The sequence below is a fragment of the Spea bombifrons genome, chromosome 4, assembly GCF_027358695.1.
Source record: "Spea bombifrons isolate aSpeBom1 chromosome 4, aSpeBom1.2.pri, whole genome shotgun sequence".
Lineage (NCBI taxonomy): Eukaryota > Metazoa > Chordata > Amphibia > Anura > Pelobatidae > Spea > Spea bombifrons.
The window spans coordinates 31376506-31398836 of record NC_071090.1 but is presented as its reverse complement, the minus strand read 5'-3'; the positions used below and the strand labels follow the sequence as shown (position 1 = coordinate 31398836).

The 22331-nt window shown below is 40.7% G+C and overlaps 1 protein-coding gene across 1 annotated transcript in view; it reads left to right on the top strand.

Annotated features, from left to right (window-relative positions):
• The window catches only part of UBTD2 (ubiquitin domain containing 2), a 37702-nt gene extending 23195 nt beyond the window's left edge, over positions 1-14507 (top strand). The window contains exons 2-3 of the mRNA XM_053464709.1: positions 4557-4793; positions 13965-14507. Coding sequence (XP_053320684.1) covers positions 4557-4793; positions 13965-14362 — 635 coding nt within the window. The 3' untranslated portion in view covers positions 14363-14507. The remainder of the gene's footprint in view (positions 1-4556; positions 4794-13964) is intronic.
• The last annotated feature ends 7824 nt before the right edge of the window (positions 14508-22331 follow it).

Below are 22331 nucleotides of genomic sequence, written 5' to 3'. Positions count from 1 at the left end.
GGCTGGCCCTGTTTACAACACAACTGGATCCAGTAGCCAGTGGTGGTCAATTAGCTTGTTTACTTCCAAAATCTTGTATGCTAAGTTGAATTTGTTGTTTTAGATTTTCTGTTTATCTGTACCAGCAGTGGACACACTTTACTTACAAAGACACTGTGAAAAGCTCTCAGTTGTATAGCCTCTAATTTGACTGATTTCTATATTCAGCTTACTGCATCCTAGTAGTTTATAGAAGATATGATTATTTATGTTTTAACTCTGAAAACATTGAAAATAGTACGTCATCCAGGGTCAGCAGAGGCATCTTGTGAAGGAGGAAGTGACTCAGAGCTTTGTGTCAAAAGCTGGAAAATGAGCAACAGACTGACAGCAAGAATATGATAGTACTGGTGCAAAGCTTTAATGACATGGGTTGAGATACTGCTCTTGGCATGAACATAGCGGAGAAAACGTTACATGTTTAGACCAGTTTAGCAGTAATGTTATATGGGCATGTGTATATATATATATAATATAATATATACACACACACACATATATACATACACTGATCAGTCATAACATTATGACCACCTGCCTTATATTGTGTAGGTCTTCCTTTTGCTGTCACAAAAGCCCTGACCTTTTAAGGCATGGACTCCACTAGACCTCTGAAGGTGTGCTGTGGTATCTATCCCAGTTGCGAGGTGGGGCCGCCATGGATGCATCCTGGTGCCGTGTGTTCTCTAGGTAAGCAACACACGCGCCCGGCCATCCACATTTTCATGTGCCCATTGTAGACACTTTCACCAGTGGACAGGGGTCAGCATGGGCACCCTGACTGGTCTGCGGCTACGCAGCCCCATACACAACAAATTGTGATGCGTTGTGTGTTCTGACACCTTTCTATCAGAACCAGAATTAACTTTTTCAGCAATTTTTTTACAATATACAGTAGCTCGTCTGTTGGATTTGACCACACATGCATCAATAAGCCTTGGCCGCCCATGAACCTGTGGCCAGTTCACCGCTTTTCCTTCTTTGGACCACTTCTGCTTCTAACACATCAACTTTGAGGACAAAATGTTCAGTTGCTGCCTGATGTGTCCTACCCACTGACAGGTACCATGATAAGATTATTAGTGTTATTCCCTTCACCTGTTAGTGGTCATAATGTTATGGCTGATCGGTGTGTGTGTATATATATGTATATATATGTGTGTATATATATTTATATATATATATATATATATATATATAAATATTAGTATGTGTGTGTGTGTTTATACATTATATATACTTTTTATTTTTTGCAATTTTCTTAGTACCAGTGAACAAAATCACATGGTAGATCTGTATGCGTGAAATAATATTCGGTTTTCCCTGTAGAGGATAAGACATTGACATCACAAAAATGTGTCTGGTAATGGCAGGATCTGCCATCATTCCCTCCACACTCTGTTTTGCATATAGTGTTTTGTTTTGATAGCACATTTTATAGTTTGTTTTTATTACTTGGTTATTATGTTATTTTATTGCATGTTTCTGTGATTATTTATGTTCTGTTTGCCCATAAAGCCTTATAATAAGTTAATGAACTTTAAGTGTATGAAAATAAGACGTCCACTAGCGCTGTTTGTTTCCACGTCCTAAACTCATATGTCTTGTCACTAATGTGACAACGCACCTCAGTACCCTGTGACTGTTTCTTTACTGCATCTGCCTGCTTGTTTTCTTTGTTCTAGTATGACAGTTTAAGCTTCGTGCTATGTCCCTTTCAGTGGTCAATAATGTGAAATGCTCAGTAATTGTTTTTCTTAGCCAACTAATTATGGGGAAACAGTGACTTTATTGAAAATATTTGATGTACAAATGTGTTTTTAATTATTACTTAAATTAGTGTGTAAAGCAGATCATGCTGACTAATTAACCATCATTTTGGCTACTAGGGAACTGAACGATTTCAAAATTAGCCCGATTTCTGCTGTTCTTTTATTCATGTTATATATCTATAGGTATAAAATGATGAAGTATAATATAAGTATATTAGTTATCAGAACCAACTAGGGTCATATAATAATGTGGAAGCTGTTAATTTTCTCTGATTTGGCCAACGTGTGTTCTTCTGCTGACAGCCCTGCAAGTTAGCTTGTTCCAGCTCCCCATATGTATTCCTGACGATTGGTGTGACATGTATGTCATCATCATTCATGTCAGATTTTCATGGGATTGTCAATGTCTATGGGCCAAATGAGCCTTTCCTTTTTTTCTGGTTGGTCAGGACTGCCAGTCCAGCTGGCATTTCCAGTGATTTAAACCATATGTTCCAAACTCGATTCAGTGACATCAGTATGTTAGAGAGTCACGTTTCCAATTACTGCTAAATCCGTCCGGTTTGAAAAGCCATTCTCCAATGGTATTGAGCTGATAGGCAGGCAGAAACATTTGTGCCCGGCCAGGCAGCTTCGTGGTTTGTTTATTGTAACCACTCCAGACTTCTAGTACATTAGCATTAATCCGTTAATATGTGTCTTAAAGTGAGAACCTCTAGCGCACAAATGTGCCTCAGCTAAACCATAAACCTCTGTGTGGTGAAATTCTAACTGGGCGATTCTAGGTAGCCATAGCACCTAATATTTTGTGATATCTAATGCTGATTTCTTTGGATGCCTCAACTGTACCATCTGGTGGTACTTTGTGATCTCCATAAACTTCACCTGGGTTCAATGAGACAGAACAAAGTGAAATTATTTTTTAAAGGGAGAAACTGTTAGAGATTTGTGGTTTCCACTCCCTCGTTGCTATATATTATGAAGGGCCAACTCAAGATTGTTTCTGCAGCTGGCCATGTATAATGGATAATTAAATGTGTTGTGAAACTTTGAAGAAATTCCTCTGATTTAAGTATACATTATACTTGGACAGCCAACTCTTCCTGCAGAAAAAACTTAACGGGGTTTGTTATGTATACTGAACTCAAGAGGCTGAAACACAACTCCTCCTTTAAGGAATAAACCACAGTATTACATTTGTGGTTCTGTATGACAACTAAAAACAGCATATGTGAATTATATAGACTGTTTAATAAAATTTTAAAATGGCTTTTATATACGTATTTTAACTGCTACCTATTAAAAGAATGTGACCCGTGTTAATATAGAGCCAAGGAGGAAACTCATTTTTGTTAACTTCATTGGTAATTTGGCAGGTGCCTGGATTGAGATCTCTTATTAGTGCCAGCATGTTTCATAAGATTTGGTGTGCCAGTCAAGCCACCTTCCCGTGAAAGCTTCCATTCAGCCTGGCTCAGGTCTTCGATGTAGTAAAGTTGCAGCACAGGTTCTGTTATAGCTGTGTTTATCGTTTGCCAGTCTGGCACGGGTAAGCGAACAAGACTGCTGTTTGAAACAAACCCTATTGTTTGTCTAGTTATGGCGGACCTTTTCCCCAATACTGCATTTCACAGTAACCGTGTTCACAGGATAAAAAAAAAACATCCTCTGTGTATATCATGGGAACAGCTATTTCATCCAACATTTTGCATGATCTTTTATGGTAAGTACTTTCTCATCCTCTCATTGATTAATTTGTTGACTGTTTCAGATGGTCTTTATAAGGGTAGGTGAGGTGAAGGAAACCTCAGAACAGAAAATCTTGGCTTTCATTAGGTGAAAGTTCATACTAAATGTCTCCAAAAAATTACACTGATTCACAAATCAAAAGCACAGGGTCTTGGCAGCTTCCAAACATGACTACTAGTCCCAAAGGCTCTCATGGCAGCACTTCCCCATTAGTGACATGTCACAATGTCATATTCTGTGGACATGGTCAGATCTGGGATTAAATTCAACCCTGTTACTTTAAGTCCATGGGCCAATAAAATGACCTGTGTATTGCCAGATACACGTGGCCACAAGCTATGCCCTTACACTTGAAAAAAGTGTGTAGCCCTTTGTATTTACCTAGTGTCCTCACGCTAAAGGATGTTGTCTGCCGCATTTGCCGTCTGGCCAGTTGGGTCCTGCCTGTCCCGTATTTCTTCCTCGAAATTTTGAATAAAATGTATGGTCCCAGGCTGGTAGATTTAATGTAACTGTGACATGTAAAGAGATATTCTTAAAAAGGATTATTCCTAAAACTTATAGCAATTTATTATTATGGTCGTGACTTTTTTTCTCAATACAAAGTTGTGGCAGCACAAGAGAGAAATTGTCTCCAGATAACATACAGAAAATGTGTTGTCAAATTGCTTCATCACCCCCTGTTTCTCCACTCTTTGTCCACATCCTCTTTGTCACATGTATTTCAGAGAAGCTGTATGTTTTCAACATCACAGTACAGTTGAAGCTGCATTACTCATTGTTATAATATTCACTGTTAGAATGGTTAAGCACTTTATTGGAGTGTCCCCTTTTCACCGATAAGTATTCTGGCGCTCTTTAAAGAAAATTCATCATATTAATATTGTGTAATCACATGTTTAAACAGAGTCAATTGCCTATTAATGACTTATGGCAATCTTTTGTACGTTGGAATTAATTGTACCTGTGTGAGCATCTTTTTGGTTTGTTTTTCAGTGGCCTTAGGTCGTAACCAACCATTGAAAAAAGACAAACCCAAATGGAAAAGTGACTACCCCATGACTGATGGACAGTTGCGCAGCAAAAGGGATGAGTTCTGGGATACAGCACCTGCCTTTGAAGGACGTAAAGAGATTTGGGACGCACTGAAAGCAGCAGCACACGCCTTTGAGAGTAATGATCACGAGCTGGCGCAGGCAATCATAGATGGTGCAAGTATAACATTACCACACGGTAGGTTCCTTATGCATATGAGTGAGACAGGTTCTGCTGTGGAAATGTAATGAGAGTTTGGAGTGCCTGTAAACCCGCTACTGTAACTCTTCAGTCTCAGGCACCAGTTGTAGCAGGGAGCATTTTGCTGTTATACAAGTTAACATGCCAAGGATTGAGTGAATGCAAATCCATATTTTCTGTGTCTGCTACTACGTTGTAATAAGTAAATAACCAACAAATGCCTTGTATTTTGCCACCAACCAACGAGAGAAGATGAGATGGATATCACTAGGAGAGAGCTCCTGTATATACCGTATTGGCCCGAATATAGGCCGCACTTTTTTCCCCCACTTTAAGTCTTTAAAGTGGGGGTGCGGCCTATATTCGGGGTCTGATGCCCGGGACATGCAGTCCCGGGCGCCGGGCAGGCAGCGGGGTTAGGATACAGATCCCCCGCAGCGGTGCAGGGGACCTGCATCCTACTGTCTGATACGCTCAGACAGCCTCCCCTGCCGGCACTTTCCACGGGGGGAGTAGCGGCACGGGAGGTTGTCTAAGCGCATCGCACGGACGTTCACCGGCAGCGGCGATGTGCCGTTGCCGGTGAACGTCCGCACGATGCATTTTAACCCCCCGATTTACCAGGGCAGACTCCCGGGTGTCTTGCAGGGCCGGCGGAAGACATCTACGCAATACGCGTATACAACTTCCGGTGCCGGCTCTTCCGCTGAGTGCCGGCACCGGGAGTTGTATACACGATGTGCATAGATGTCCCCCTCCGGCCCCGTAAGACACCCGGGAATCTGCTCTGGTAAGTCGGGGGGGGGACAGAGTGGCAGCATATCTCGGGGGGGGGAGGACAGAGTGGCAGCATATCTCGGGGGGGGAGGACAGAGTGGCAGCATATCTCGGGGGGGAGGACAGAGTGGCAGCATATCTCGGGGGGGGAGAGGACAGAGTGGCAGCATATCTCGGGGGGAGAGGACAGAGTGGCAGCATATCTCGAGGGGGGGAGAGACAGAGTGGCAGCATATCCCGGGGGGGGGAGAGGACAGAGTGGCAGCATGTTTTTTGGTGCTTTTTTTAAAGAAAAAAACTTTTTCTTTAAAAAAGCACCAAACTTTTAGGGTGCGGCCTATATACGGGGGCGGCCTATATCCGAGCCAATACGGTATATACAGATATGGCAGATAAGTCTCATAAATGCACGTGTTTGAAGAATTGTCAGAACTGTGTGCTGAAGGAAAATCCGGCCTTTTCACCAATTCAACAATTTGATGTTTTCTAGGTTGAAGGTTAACTTTTTTTTTTTAATTACTTTTATAGGCTTGTGTCTGTCTTAGCCTTGTGGAAGGAGAAGCTATTTGTTAGGATAGGATAGAAATAGGATCATTCAGAAGTGCATTTTGTGGGGTTGGGTACTCTCCTGCTGATTTGGGGTTGTGAATTTTATCTTGGCCAGTCAGTGCTGGAACCCATTCTCCAACATCAGTCACATAGTTACTGCTACCCAGCTGACTCCTACAATAATGTAGGAGTGGTTCAGACAGTATTTATACGTTGAGGCAGGTTGGAAAAGGCTTTGTCACCCTTACAGTTAAAAATGCCCTCCTTGGTATGGCAATTTGCCTATGATCATTAATTATGTTTTTTATTATTATCATAGTAGATCTTGTTCATGTATAAAAAGTAATTCTGTTTTTTTAATTAGCGTTTTATAACCTTAGCAACTAATGGAATGGCCCAGTGAGCAGGAACATTCCTTTGGTTTCTATAATGATAGGGCCATATTTCTAACTGTGCCAGGAACACGTTTATGCATAACCTCCAATATATCGTGTAGTAAGGATTCTATTGTCCAAAATGTCTTGGTAAGCTGAAGCATTAAGATTTCCCTTCACTGGAAGTAAGGGGCCTAGGCCAATCCCTGAAAAACATCCCCATATCGTTATCCCTCCTCCACGAAACTTATACAGTTGGCACAATGCAGTCAGACAGGTAACGTTCTACTGGCATCGTTCATGCTAGTAATTCTACAGTGTACTCCCAGGGAATACCATTCAAAAAACATGTCAAAGTAACCCAAGTTTTGGCAAGTACTTTGTAATTTTTCATGGCTATATTGTTTATCACGAATTTGATTTAGTGGGACTGCAGTGCAATTTAATCCAAGTGAAACTCTCAGGCCCTCTCTGGACATCGTTGATGAGGCACTGTGTGAGTACACCCTGAGGAGCATAAAAAGGCATGTACATCCAGATTCGCTGGTTGCTGCTAGAATTATAATTACCAATATGTACACAAAAGAAAATCTGCGCATACCCATCAACCATTCAAAAACACCTTCTAAGGCATTAATATTGGGGATTCCATCACACTATATGTCCATATATTGTTAAGTCCGCCACTACGTCAAAGTACCCCAAGTTTGGCGAGTCCTATCTATCGGCTTTATTACTTTATATTTTAACCCACTGAGACTCTCAATGAATTTAAAGCCCTCTCTGGACACCATTGGCAAGGCAACTGTGTGGCAGGAGGGCTGCTTAACCATAATGTTTGGTCAGTACCTGCAAATATACACCAAAAAAACACAGAAAGGGAAGCGCACCCTAAAACGCATACACATTCAGATTCAGAGGTGCTGTGGAAATGACCGATATGTACATACAACAAACCAGGAAATCGGCACACACCCAGCAAATAGTATTTTAAAGCACCTATCTGAGCAATAAATATTGGGATTCCGTCACCCCAGCTGGCCATATATCTCTTAGCCAGCCACTTCGTAGTAGTAGTAAAAGTGAAAGTATGGGCTGCTTACGCTCCTCTGTTGAAATCAGTGTTAACTCCTCTGTAAACACCAAATAATGACGATCTGTAGGAGGATGATTTATTTGCCTTTACTATTCTGCGGAGGATAATCACTTAGCTGCAGAGAGCCTTGACCTGTGGTACTTGACCTTAAGTCTTGTTTGCAAACATCCCACTTTGTCACTTGGGAGGTTTTGTTTCTATTTCACTTTTTTTGACATCTGTGCTTGCGTAGAGATGAATGGCTTTTGGCTTTAAATCAGCTTGGTAAGATTAAACAGAAATGTAAACAGAATTTATGACAGAATTCAGTGCATACTGTTAAATAGAATGAGGCCTGATCTGCAGCTCCCGCCTGTCTTGTACCTCATCATTAGATCACAAATTATATCACCAAACAGTTGCACATGACACACTTTGACACAAATTGGAAAAGTGGGAAGTCAACGAGATTTGAAGGAAATTGCTTCTGCCATTTGAGAGAATGAAAGTGTGATAAATGCAATATCCAACAAATTTTATCCTCTACGGATATTTTATTCTCTTCTAAGCGCTTTTCACTGCAGTCCGTTTTTCAATAAGATTACTTGGTGGTAGGCAACAACATAAGTATTTGATCTAAACGGGCATGAAATATGGCAGCACTTTATTATATATCCCATTTTTGTTAATAGTACCCACTCCTTCTGTATTTTAAATGTATGGGTCTCCTTCACCTTATGTGTTGATTCTTAATTGGCCATTTAAGGTTTTTATACCATGTTTATCATGTAACACGCTAAATGGTTGATGCCATATTTATATTATTATAAAAAAACTGCATTTTCCATCATCTGCCAAACATGTAAACTAGCACGATGTAGTTTCTTCTCCTTGGCATCCATGTGTACCTTACTGCATGTGGCAAGTGAACAGGGACTTCAATTTAAGAGGTTAATTCCCAAAGTGCTGAATCTTTCCCAATGCTCATATAATACTCTGCAACTCACTGGGGCCCCTCGCTACATTTAATTAGCCTGAGTTGGAACGCTTCAACCTGGGTCATTTTGGACTGACGTGCCCTTAGTTAACAAACATCCACTTCTATAACTACTTAGAACATGATGTGTTGTGATAACCAAAGAAAACACAAGGTCTTAGTCTTCAGCTGGACCATTTCACTTATGAAGACCTATTAAGAATGAATTTACTGTATACCTCTATGAAGGAATAGGTAAGTAATGTGATGAATTGCCAAAACAGTCAACTGATTAATTTCAGGCTAGGAAAAAGAAAAATGTAAAATGCAGTTAGAAAAAAATACATTTATCATTAAACAGATTATAAATCTTAATAAACTGTGATATTTTTTTTTCCATCAGGCATGTAGTTTTACGAACCAAACATTACAAGATTGAAGTATTGAATAGATCGATCACATAAAATGGTGACATTAGCAGTGTTTGTGGTGGCTGTGCTGATTCCGGCACAGTGTTGTGACAGTTGTTACAGGATGGGGATTTGTAGTAGCCTGTGTACAAAGCTGTTAAATCAATGGAGTAGTCATTTCTCATACCATTATCAGATTCTAAAATGTGTAGTTAGAGGTGTCAGACTAGTATCAAAGAAAGTAAGAGACTGGTCTGGAGCCGACAGCTTGTTCATGAGGTTCTTAGAGAATAAAAGAAGGAAGCCGATGAAATAGATTTGGCATCCCCATGGGCCAAGACTTTATTTAAACCACATTTATCTTCACCTTATCTGCAAAGAAACCGTCCAGCAGTAAAAATGGTCTGGGCTTAAGAAATGCTTCTGTAGAATCACAATGCAGAAGAATCCTCGTGGCAAATGTTTAATTAGCCTGGAATTTAAGTCTTGATGATACTTGATGTTGTAGCCTTAACTGTGGTCCAAGACAAGAAAACAAGGTGGCATCTGTGCGGGGCACTGTCTTTTTCCATGGTACTTCATCATAAATAATGTAAAAAGTCTGTTACAAAACAGATGTTCCACAATTAGGTTAATTCGAGTTTTACATTATTTATAACAACATATTCAGCTGTGCTATACAATGCACTATAAAGATGGCAGGGAAAAAAACATGTTATAGGTCATAGTGGGTGCAAAGGATTTTTAAGAGCTTTACTCTATACAGGTAATGATAAATGTGATTGACTGACTTGTGATGGGGTTGAAATGCTTATGATGGTCTGACAGTGTGATGAAATGGTAGAAGGATGAAGCGGAAGATCGGATGAGTTTTCGGAGCAGGTTACAAGGAATAGACACAGAATACATTTTATATGAGAAACGCTTTTTAAATGTTGTATGTGTATATTGTGTCTTACCATTCTGGTTATGTGAACACAATCATGGTCAGGCCTGAACCTAGTTATAAGAGGCACATGCACTAGGAGTGCAGGCAGGTGGTTTTCCTTATTGATATTTCGGAAAATGGCATATTTGGAGCCTGTTAGAGAAAATACATCTCACCGTTGCTTTGTTATCCACCCTATGGGTTCACTAGAAGAAAGGAAACACTAACACAGGCAGACAGGTTTTTGGTGGGGGGGGGGGACTGTGAACTACACATTTGAAGGCACTTTTTCTATCTAGATTAAATGAGTATTGAGGCCCACAAAGTGACTTATTGTAGCCTTGTATCCCATGGAGATTTAAATGATCCTTTCCAGTTAATAGGCATTTAACACGATATACAGGAGGTGATGAAAACAGATCAAAGGTGAAATAGAATGTTTTTGCAATGAAGAATTTGGGATGTATTTTGGCATTTCATTTTTGGCTCATTCATTTTAAAGTTTTAAAAGGAAGGGAGATTTACTTTACTGGGAGCAGAGCTGTAGATAGCGCCTTTTGCGTCCGAGGCAAGAATGGAAATGTTTTTATATTTACACTACCCTTACACACTGCCTTTACACACACCTGTCCATAAACACACATATACACATACACTGCCCTACAAACCCCTGCCTAAACACACATACCTGCCCATAAGCATGCATATACACATACACTGCCCTCACACACCTCTGCCTTTACACACACCTGTCCATAAACATGCATATACACATACACTGCCCTTACACACGACTGCCCTGTACTACCTTTACACATATCTGCCCATAAACACACACATACACATACACTGCCCTTACACACGACTGCCTTTACACACACCTGCCCATACATGCTGCCTTTACACACACCTGCCAATTAACAAGCATATACACATACACTGGCTTTATACATACCTGCCCATAAACACACATATACTGCCCTTACACACGACTGCCCATACACACACACACATGCACATACACATATACACACCAGCTTACCAACACATAAATACCTATACTGCTCTTACACACACAAGCTTACAAACACACACATATATACACATACACTGCCCTTATACTCCTTTCTCCTCATCCTTTACCTTTCTCATCTTCCATCCTACACCTTCCATCCTCCATCCAATTTTGGAAGCGCAAGGTCTGTCACTCCAGGACTCTGCTTTACTGCTCCCTCATCACTATGCACCGGCTATTGATGTAGAGCGAGGGGATGATGTCATATCCCGGCGCTCGGCATCTATTGCCGGCACGTAGTGATTAGGGAGCACAGAAGCCAAGGTCTGAAGTGACAGACCTCGCGATCCCTAATGTTGGGCCGGTTAGAGGGAGATTGTGATCTCCCCAACCAGTCCTGCAGGCTGCAGCTGCTGATTGGGCAGCTGTGTGCCCCCTTGCAGCTGCTGATTGGGCAGCTGTGCGCCCCCTTGCAGCTGCTGATCGGGCAGCTGTGCGTCCCCTTGCAGCTGCTGATCGGGCAGCTGTGCGTCCCCTTGCAGCTGAGCCCGAGGCAAGACTGAGAGGGTGGTGAGTACAGCCACTCATCAGAGGTTTTTTGTGGCCTGTAAAACCCCTGAGCTTCTTTTCCCCCTCTTTCCTCCTCTATTAAACTTTGGTGTTGTAGTTTTTTAAGGTATTATTAAAAGTTAAGGATTTTTTCAGTATAGATATCTTTGGCATTGCAATGGTAACAATAGCCTTTTTTTCTTTTTGTTGTATGTAACCTCTTGCATCCTGACCTTGATGGTTTCCTGGGGAAAGTTGCATTTGCTAATGCTTAATAAGCAGCACCTGTTCTTTATGAAGGCTTTGCCGAACCTTAACCACTTTTCTGGGAACACTGCAAAAATACCAATCACATCTTTAAGACTGTCAGACCCAAACAAAAGTAACATCTTTTAATGAATACGAAACTGTCCCAGAAAAATGTGTGAGACGGACAGGGAGAGATGACTCCATGGCAAATTGACTAAATTCCAGAGGTTTTACCATTTGTTTTGTTGACGGCCCTCCTATTTATCAGAAATCCATACGAACTTACAGAATTGGCAAAAATTGTTAAAAATAAAGTTCATACAAATCTGAATGCAAAAGTCTGGTTACAACTCCCTCATATCACTATTCGTTATAAAGGGCTCAGCACTGGCACGTTTCTCCTTCAAGAGCTACCCCTATATTCCTGGAGCACTGGGGCTTGCCCTTTAACAACTGGAAACCACTACTCTCCTTTCCCTTTAGTAGTGAATACATTGTGTAGGGCTACAGATGTGTCCATGACACAGTTTGTCATTGGTACCAGTGAGGTACAACAGCTAATTTGTATTTAAGTGCAAGCATTACAAGGACCAGAGTCTGCTGGTGAATCACTTTTAGGAAAAAGCTACTCTTGAAACATTGCTTTGGAACACCATTGGTTTGCTTTGTAAAACCATCCTGCCAAAGAGAGACACCATGAAGAAATTATTTTCATCCCTGATCCACAAGATTTATATTGTTCTGAGCTATAGAGAGTTTGTAGGTTGCTGAACATTTAATGACCGCTAGTAATATTTAAGTTTAGCTCGGAGTGATTTTCCCATCTCTGTGAAGGGCTTAATAACGTTAAGTAAAGTACACTACAGTCTTAATAGCCGTCTGTAGAAGGTTTCTATGTCTTGGTGCTTGGGGAAGAGATTACAAAAAATATTCCTACTTAGCTTTAATTACTGTTGTAAAATTAGGTGGTTGGACATGAACAGAAGGTATAACTGCATACCAATCACGGACCTATCTGCATGTTATGCTTGGATACCATCAAACAGTGGCAGCTGAAGCCATTAAAAAGGAAAAATACTTTTAAATTTTTTATGTGGACCAGCTGAGAAACATGTGGAATAACCGTGAAATCGCTCTGAAAAATGCTTGTGTTTAAGAGTTTGGCCCATCACTTCAGTACAAAAAGACTATATTCTAAGTCTTAGTGTGCCATCTACAGGCAAGACTGTGTATCGCACCTACTGGGTTATCAAAGGCGATTGAGCGTAAAATACTAATAAGTAGTTAAAATGCACTGCGTAATTCCATTGAACAAGCATAGGATAGCCACTATTTTAAAATATTAACTATTTGTTAACTGATGGAGAATGGTTGGCTACTTTATTTGGGCTTTAAGGAATGCCACACCTTTTAAAATGTCATCCCGTAATGTTTTTCAGGTCCATTGATTTCCACATATTTACTGTGAACCTACTGACTATGCATTAACGCTACACTGATGCTTTAGAGTAAAGGGCAGCACTTGCGGTTTGTCTTTGTTGTTGTTTTGTATCATCCTATCTGGTTTCTGGCAAACATTCGGGTCATTTAAGGTTGTTCTCATCCATTAACCCTATACCAGGCTATAGTGGTTTACAAGAAATTGAATTTAGTTCAACTTGGACCCCATGTTAAAGCTCAAATTACCTGAAGGGGAAACTGGACCTGTCCCGTGCTATATCTCTGTTGGCCATGGTATTCAACAACAACAAAAAAATCTTTCAGAACTTAATGCCTATAAAACAGTGATTTAAGTGTTGTCCAGATAATGTGATAATCATTGTTGCAGAGCTGTTTACAAATACCAGATCCTTATCTCAACATTTATGGTGCTTTCTTTACCATTATCAGATTAATTATACACAGGACATACAATTACCAGAGATAAGAAGCAGGGGGGGTGTTCTCTTTGTTTAAATAAATAATATAATAATAATAAATAAATGTTTTCATTGTGAGTGGTTTTAAGCATTGTAACCCTAACACCCTCTCCTTCCTCCCCCCCCCTTTCTACAAAAAAAACAAAACACTTTTTCATGAAATTGGATAGCTTGTTATTTGTTGGCACCAATAAAACATTTCAAGATTACTTAAAGTACTAATATAATAGTTTACCTGAAAGATGAATACATCTAAAAGATTGCATACTGGATCTGCACTACAGTTCTGTAACATCTAACTTATTTGTTTTATACCAATTTAAATACTATGTTCTTTTCTCTTAAAGGTGCCCTTACGGAGTGTTACGACGAACTGGGAAACCGCTACCAGCTTCCTGTTTACTGCCTTGCCCCTCCAATAAATATGATTGAGGAAAAGAGCGACACAGAGACTCTGGACATTCCCGAGCCCCCACCAAACTCTGGCCATGAATGCCATCTACGCTTGCGCCTCTCCACCGGCAAAGACCTTAGACTAATGGTGCGCAGCACGGACACGGTATATCACATGAAGCGGCGCCTCCACACAGCGGAAGCTGTGGAGCCTGCTAGCCAGCGTTGGTTCTTTTCCGGCCGGCCGCTGACAGACAAAATGAGACTGGAAGAACTAAAGATCCCCAGAGACTATGTGGTACAAGTAATAGTGAGCCAGCCTGTCCCACATCCCACACCAGTAGAAAACTGATCATCTCCAAAAGAAGACACACAACCGTCCTCTTTCTCTCGACTCAAATCACTCCTTGCTATGTTTGTATGCAGCCTGTAACCTTACTTTTTTTTTTCTTTTTGTTTCTTTTTAATTCCCACTTGTATTTAAATCTGAGCCTGTCAGAGCATTGAGGCCCCTTTGACAGCAGAAGATTTAATAGAGATTCAATAATGTACTTGAGATCGCAGAAGGAAAAGACGGGCCTTCCTGTGAGGTTGGGGGGGCGGACCATGTTTCTTAACATTGCATCAAGAGACTTTTTATAACATCAGCATAAAAGGATCTTTTTTTAACTGTTCTATAAAGGTTTGAACTGTACATGGAGTATCTAGATTGCACTTTTAAAAAAAAAAATGAAACCCTGAATACCAAATTCTTGTTACTTTTAATGAAACCACCACCTAAAACAGCTTTTTCTTACACGGGGAAAAAAGAAATGATTTCTCTAAGCTGCTTAATTACTGATTGCACTGAATCCTTGACTCCTTCTTTGTTGCCTAGAAGTTGGCAACCTTATAACCGTAATTCTATATCAGTGGGTTAGTGTTATGGAACTGTATGCCAGATCTCCATCATTTTACCTTTGTTACCTTTTTTGGGGGGTTCAGCTGGAAATGTACTGTGTCTTTTATGAGATTAATATTACAACAGGCGTACCATATGCCCTAGCTAAATTGTGCTTCGTATTAGTAGACTTTCTGAGGGAACAAATTGACCAAACATTGAATGGTCCAGTTGATTTTGGTAAAGAATCATTAATGCTCACAAAATTGGAATGACCCTAAAATGAATAGGAGATCATACTGTTCTGAACACGTAGGGATAAGTAACCTCTGGCAAAAATGGTGTTGTCTGGAGTGATGCTGCAGCTACTATGGACCAGAGTCTGCAGATCCCTGTTTTTCGCTAACGTGTCCCTCTTATGAGCAGGTCATCTCCATGTTCATCTATCAGTCTTACAATAAAACATTCCACAGATGGGAGGATTATGGGAGCATTTGCACTGCTTTTCCAAAGAAATAAGAGCAATAAAATGCAGGCTCTGATGTATTTTTCCTTACATTACATTAAGGGCTTTTTACCAACACAGCACAAAACGATGTCCATGGTACACAGGGCTATAAAGTCCCGTTGTCATTTTGTTTTCTGTGATCGAGGCAATGTCTACATTTTTGTATCGATAAAGGCCATATCATTTCAATGGCCAAGTAACACAAGCGGTTCAAGATAATCAAACCATGGGCAGCCGCCTTTCGATTTTACTCCAAAGGTATTGACGACCCTTCTGACAGTCTTTGCAATGTGGCAACCTAGGCCACATGGGGTAGGGTGTGTTCTTACAACAATGAAGTTGCCCATTGGTGTTTGGTTTCTTCACCCTAACAGCAATAAATCAGAGGCAAATTTCTTTTTTTTGTTTAATTGTATGTGTCCCTTGCCAGTGTTTCATTTGCAAAATTGCTAATGCAATGTTTTATTCATGATAAGATTTGTAAGAGGTAGAAAACATAGCTGTGCTACTATTGAGGAATATAATATTACAAACAATTTAAGAGTCAAATAAAGTATTCTACCTATGAACCTGCAGATACATTTCAGCTATCACGCCAGGGATAGTAGTATATATGTAATCAGCATCCGCTTTCTCCATCTTAAGTCATTGGTCCTTAAAGTGAACCTCTTAACTTAGAAGTAGTTTTCACTTGAAGGAGATACCCTCTGCTGGACCAACATAGGTGAAGATGTAGAGTCCCATAAACTTTCAGGACTCAAGATTTCTTTCCTCTTGGACCAACACCATGTATGTTGCTTACTACATTTGTTTTTGAAATCTTATTCCTGATCATTGCTGATTTTATTGTTTTTTGCTCACACACACACCAAATCCTGCCAGAAGCCTTGGATAATATTGCTGTACCCGCCAACCAGATTTAAAAGGAACATAACATGTATACCCCAAATTGACTTATGACCGCTGCACTATTGAGATCACAGTAATATATTAAAAGTGAGGTCATAATTGAAGGCACTCCAGTCATCATATGTGGTTTCTTTAACTTTTTGTGTGCAGGATCCCCACATGCCCTGCAGGAGATGTGGTTGGCCAAACACATATCCAGGCATGTAATATACTCTCCTCCAGTCAGCTCTGAGAACACTAAATGAATCCATATTAAAGTTTTCATAAAGTACTTTATTATGCATTCTGGTATGGTATTAGGTTAACGCATTTGGTGTATTTGTGTATAATCCACATCATCTCTGTTGTGTACCGATCTTTTACTATGTCAGGAGCCTTTAAATTTGTTGCAATCAGTGACAAATAGTCCCCAGTTTATTACTAAAAATAGAAATGAGTTTTAAAATGAATTTAGCTGGAAGACAGTTATTTAAATTATTTCATTTAGCATAATTAGATTATTTAAGGAAAGTAATTTCTAAATTGCCTACAGATGTTTCTGGTGAACCTTTAACACTTAATTAGAAAAGGGAATATGCTAACAAAAATGTTAGTTAAGTTCCTTGTCCTATTAATGTGTTCAAATTCATCAAAATGCATTTTTAATTTTTTTTGTATTTTAGTATCTCCTTTTGAATTGGAGAGAGTGTGACTCTGTGTGATGGTATAAATACCCAGCTGAGTTTGGTTTGGTAAAGCAATACTGCAAATAGAGGTATGTGTTTATGACAGCAACAGATCCAAAAGGAATAAGACCCAGTAACAGAATCGAGTTTCCTCGTTGTTCATTGGATGGTTCCATGCCCCCATGACAGTACTGTTACACTCCAGGCCTTCTAATGCACTTTAACACATTTGGTAGCTGAGAGATCCATTTAAATGACCATGGTGTCCCCTTAAAAAAGCATGGGGGGTTCTGCAAATTAACGCATTTGCACATTCAACCCCTCCCAGCTAACATATCATGCTTACAACAGCTCCAGCATTGGCACAGCAAACATCATGTTTGGCTGCTTCAAGGGAATCATTGGACCACAGAGGAGGAGGGGAGCTGCAGCTCTCAAGCTGCCGCTTCCTTCTATGGGAAGTACTTTGTTAAACATACTTTAAAATGCGTTGTATTTTGGTGAGGCAATCGGCGTATTATACTGTTCCTTTAATTGTGTCATAACCTACAGCCTGTATATGCCAATAACCCGTTTTGTGCGGTTTCTGGCTTGGCAGGTACATTCTTGCTGTTCCCAACCCAAAATATATAAGATATATATATATATATATATATATATATATATATATATATATATATATATGTGTGTGTGTGTGTGTAAAATAGGATGAACAAATCTATGTGGGTATTACTGTACTTGGGGAATGTTGCTGAACATAAGTTATTTTTTTCAGAAACGTCATCTATTCTGCACACAAAGGTGTCTGTGATTTTACTGCGAGGGACTGGCGCAACTAGGACGTGGTGATCAAAAATGTGGTGTTGGATTCCTACTAAGTGCACCCCAATTTGCACATTTCAGCATATCCCCCCTGCTCCTTCACTCTCTTTATCCACTTGTGACACTCGTGTTATCAGATTATTCAGTTCCTTCTCAACATATTGTTATCATATACCACCTCCCTTGTCCGTCTAACCTTTTTTTATTATTATTATCATTTCTCACCATGCCTTTCCTACTTCCTCTCCTCTGATCCTTGGTGAATTCAACATCCCTGTTAACACCTTAATGAGCCCTGTGGCCTCTAAATTCATTTCTACTATCTCCACTCAAAATGACTGATACGCCAAGATCCTTATTTATCGTAACCTATGCTCAGTCACTTTTCTAGCATTTGTTTCCACCCCGCCGACCATCACTTGTTCTCACCATGCCCCTACTTTTTCTCAACGGCCCAGTAATCTACAATTTCTAGAGACAAAATATAATGATGTAGTGAGCGTTCTACCACCATCTTGTGCCCATACATTGAAGCTTGGCCACAGAGCACTTTAACCACTAAGCTATAATGGGGAAATGGGCCTACTCAGATACATTATCTGCATAGACCATGCATGGTTCCTCGACAATCTCCTGTCTCTGCAGCAGTAACTTCTAAGGTATAAAACCCTCCTGCAATGTACAGACCACAGCTGAGTGAGATGCATCAAAGGTTATGTCTTCTAGATCTAGTCCTTACACTCCTCATATTAATGGAAAATGCAGAGATGTAAACATAAAAAATAATTTAGGCCAGAAGCCTAAACTTTGTTTCAGTTATATATCTGAAAGTTTCCTAATTATTTGTCTAGGCTTTCGAGGGACTAGGGTTGCCTTGCTGCAAGAGCTTATCACGGAAGCAGTCTGGGCCTCTGTGTGTTTGGTATCTCAATAGGTACAAGTGAGCAAAGAGGTCCATGTCCAGACTCACCTTTTCATTTGGGATGAACCCCAAGAAATCAGGAGTTCAACTTTAAAATTATATGCACATGCATTCAGTACATTTTTGTGATTCATGGCACGTGGGACTGTCTTCTTTTTTAATGTAACGGGGCCGACTAGATCCTAGCTAATACGTAACCTGAATTGCGAGCGAAATGCAGCAGAAAGTCTTGCTCTTTAGTCGGTAAACTGTGACATCTGTTTGAGTTAGATGTTTGCATAGTCTTTAACTAGCTTTAATAGATTTCATTTTGTATAAAGACAAAAGCTTCCCTTTCTAATATGGCCACAAATGTCCTTCAATAAGAATGAACCACTAACTACTCAATCTATAAATAAGAATAACTCTGCCTTTTCTTGTCCAGCAATACAATTCGCTCTATGCTGCCACCTTGTGGAAGACCCTAAATAAGACCACACATTTGTCTCTTTTGTAGCTTAATCTGTTTAACCAACTAAAACAGATTCCTGATAATCATTGATAGTAGCTTTCCCAATGGCGAAGTTACAAAGGCCAAACAATTTTCCTTTTGAAGAAACACTACGCAGCTTTACCAAATTTCTTTGTACTTTTTTTGTTCATATTTTAAACGGACACGAATCCGAGGTTACTGATTTAGTTTGCATACATTGCTGTACATGCTAACACCAGTAACATGCGCATACTCTGACATACATGCTAACACTGTAGCCCGCTGGCAGAGACAGATATAAATCCGTCCTGCAGAAATAGTGCAGGATGGAGCGTCTGTGTGCAGGAATAGCAGGGGACTAGGCATGACTGCAGCCGCTCAGATCCCCTGCTTGTGATGCGGCTCGGACCATGCTACAGGTAACACCATATGCTCAAAACTCTAACCCTATACAATTACACACACTTTTTAAAATCCCATTTTTATTTGTGATTTCTCCTTTAAGAAACTATAGAATTGAAAGTCTTAAACAGTTAAAATTCCAATTAAGTAAAAATATCCTGGTCCATGGACATTGTCTATTGTGTACTCATTGCAGTAACATAACAATGGTTGTTTGTAGGGTGTGCAGTTATAAGCTGAGCTGCGGCTGTATCCCTATGGACTGTGTGAGCACGTAGAAGAGATATGTGTTGACAGAGACGCACATCTGCCTGTTAGACCACAAAAGATTGCATCTACACTTGGGAAATGCAAGAAGAGCGTGAGTTATGGTGATGAGACCATGGGGCCTCCAGCTTATTATTATCAGCTATAATACAGTTGTTCTCAAGTTTGCATTCCCTGGCAGAAATTGTGAAATGTTGGCATTGATTTTGAAAATATGAGTCTTTTACTTGAGGCTAGTGATCATATGAAGCCATTTATTATCACATGGTTCTTTGGCTCTTTTTTTAAATCATAGTAACAGATATCACCCAAATGGCTGTGATCAAAAGTTGCATAACCAGGCCTTGTTACAAACACACAAGGTAACACACATAAGTTAATTATGTTGCAATTAAAGGTTAATTTCCCCACACCTGTGGCTTTTCAAATTGCAATTATTGTCTGTGTTTAAATAGTCCGTTTGTTAGCTGGCTAGATACCATGGGGAGCAGAAAAGAAGACCTTTGTAACAAGGTAATGGAAGTTTATAAAGATGGAAAAGGATATAAAAAAGATATCCAAAGCCTTAAAAATGCCAGTCGGTACTGTTCAATTACTGTTCAAAATTCAAGGATCTCTTGATATCAAGCTACAAGAAGAATTGTTCGGGATACAATAACAATAACCCCTGCGATGCTGCGTAGATAAGGTAGGCTAGATGGAGAAGGAACCAAGGGACTTAGTCAGGGCCGGCCGAAGACTTAACGCCGCCTGGGGCCGGGGGGCGGCATTTTAAACTTCGCCGGCGCCATAATCAACCCCCCCGGTACTTACCTTTAAACAGTCCTGCGGCGAGTCCCCCTGCTCTGCCACGGTGCCGGCTTGTAATGCTGAGCGCCGGAAATTGACGTCACTTCCGGCGCTCTGCATTACAAGCCGGCACCGAGACCGAACAGGGAGACTCGCCGCAGAGCAGAGAGAGGGGGGCGCCGAGCGGGTAAGCGAAAACCACTCGGTGCCCCTCTCTCTCTCTTCTCCGCTTCAAAAAAAAAAAAAAAAAAGCGCTTGGGGCGGCAAAGTGCCGCCCCTTCTAAAGTGCCGCCTGGGGCAATTGCCCCAGTCGGCTCCATTGTAGGGCCGGCCCTGGACTTAGTAAACGAAGACGAACACGAAGATTCTTCGTGTTGCGTGTCTTCGTCTTCATATATGTTTTGCCGCCGCCATGTTCGTATGTTCGGTATTCGAATACACAAGTTTACTTTTTTCTAAGAATGATGTTTGCCAATGCGCATACAAAGGACAGGGTATGGTGCAAAAGAGATAAAGCCAGGTAGTGATGATTGCCAATCTAATCTAAAAGCACAAGGACTGGGCAGGACAGGACATTACATAGCGAAGGATAGGAAGTGGGATGGATAGTAGAAAGATATGGAATCGTAAGGGCTTGCAAGGGAAGTATGGAAGGAGCAGCAAGATTAATTGGGGACATCAATGTGGCGAGTTCTACATGTACTTAAAAACACAGCAAAATCATTTTCTGAGTGAGACTTGTCTTGGGTTTCTGTGTGCTCTTTTGGTGAACATTAAGCAGCTGAAATTACTCCATTAACACATTGGCATTTCCTACATACATTAAACAAAGCGATTTCAATTTTCTGCAGAAATGAGTGTATGTTCACTTTCATCTTGTTATGGGTGTCAAATAGTATAAACTGTGAGAAACCTAGCATGTGTACAGTTTAAACAGTATGAGCCATTCTAACATGGATTATTTCCATTCCGTTCACAGCTGGAACTAAGTTTATTCACATTTACAAAAGGAAAGAATGCGCTGCTTACTTTGTGATTTGTTTCACATTTGGTGGAAGGTATAAAATATTTTTCAAATAAAGTTTGGGGTTTTTTATAGAACAAGATAATAGAATACACTGTATCCATACCTGGGAGCTGAAGCTGTGGATGGTCCCGCTGACGTCGCTGGGCACACAGTATTTACAATGGGGAAGAGGGCAAGGAGTGGGGCCGGCAGCAGGGCCTCTCCCACGACCCATAGTGACCCGGAGAAGCGGCACTTCACCCAGAGTCTCTGAACAAAACTGGAGAGTTCCAAGGTATGACTGTATCCATGGGCATCCGGATGGGAAGAGCAGACAAAAAAGCATTTATTTAATTCTGTACACCCCTCTGCTGAGTGGTTTGGTCTGTACAGTTCATCTCCATACGTGGGAAATCTCCTGGTTTGACATGCCCCGCTCCCTGCCCATTTTCCCTTTAAATGGGGGTATTTCCTGTGATGTCAGCGGGAACGCCCACTGACACCAGCGGGAACACCCATCGACCTAAGAGGGGAGACCCACCGACATTGGAGGGAACACTCACCGACATCAGAGGGGAGGCCCACCGGCGTCGCAGTCTTGGCTGCGTCCCGCAAGGGGCGCAAGTTCTCAGGTATGTTCATCTCTTGTCGCTCTCCTTTGCTCTGGTAGCTGCTTCTT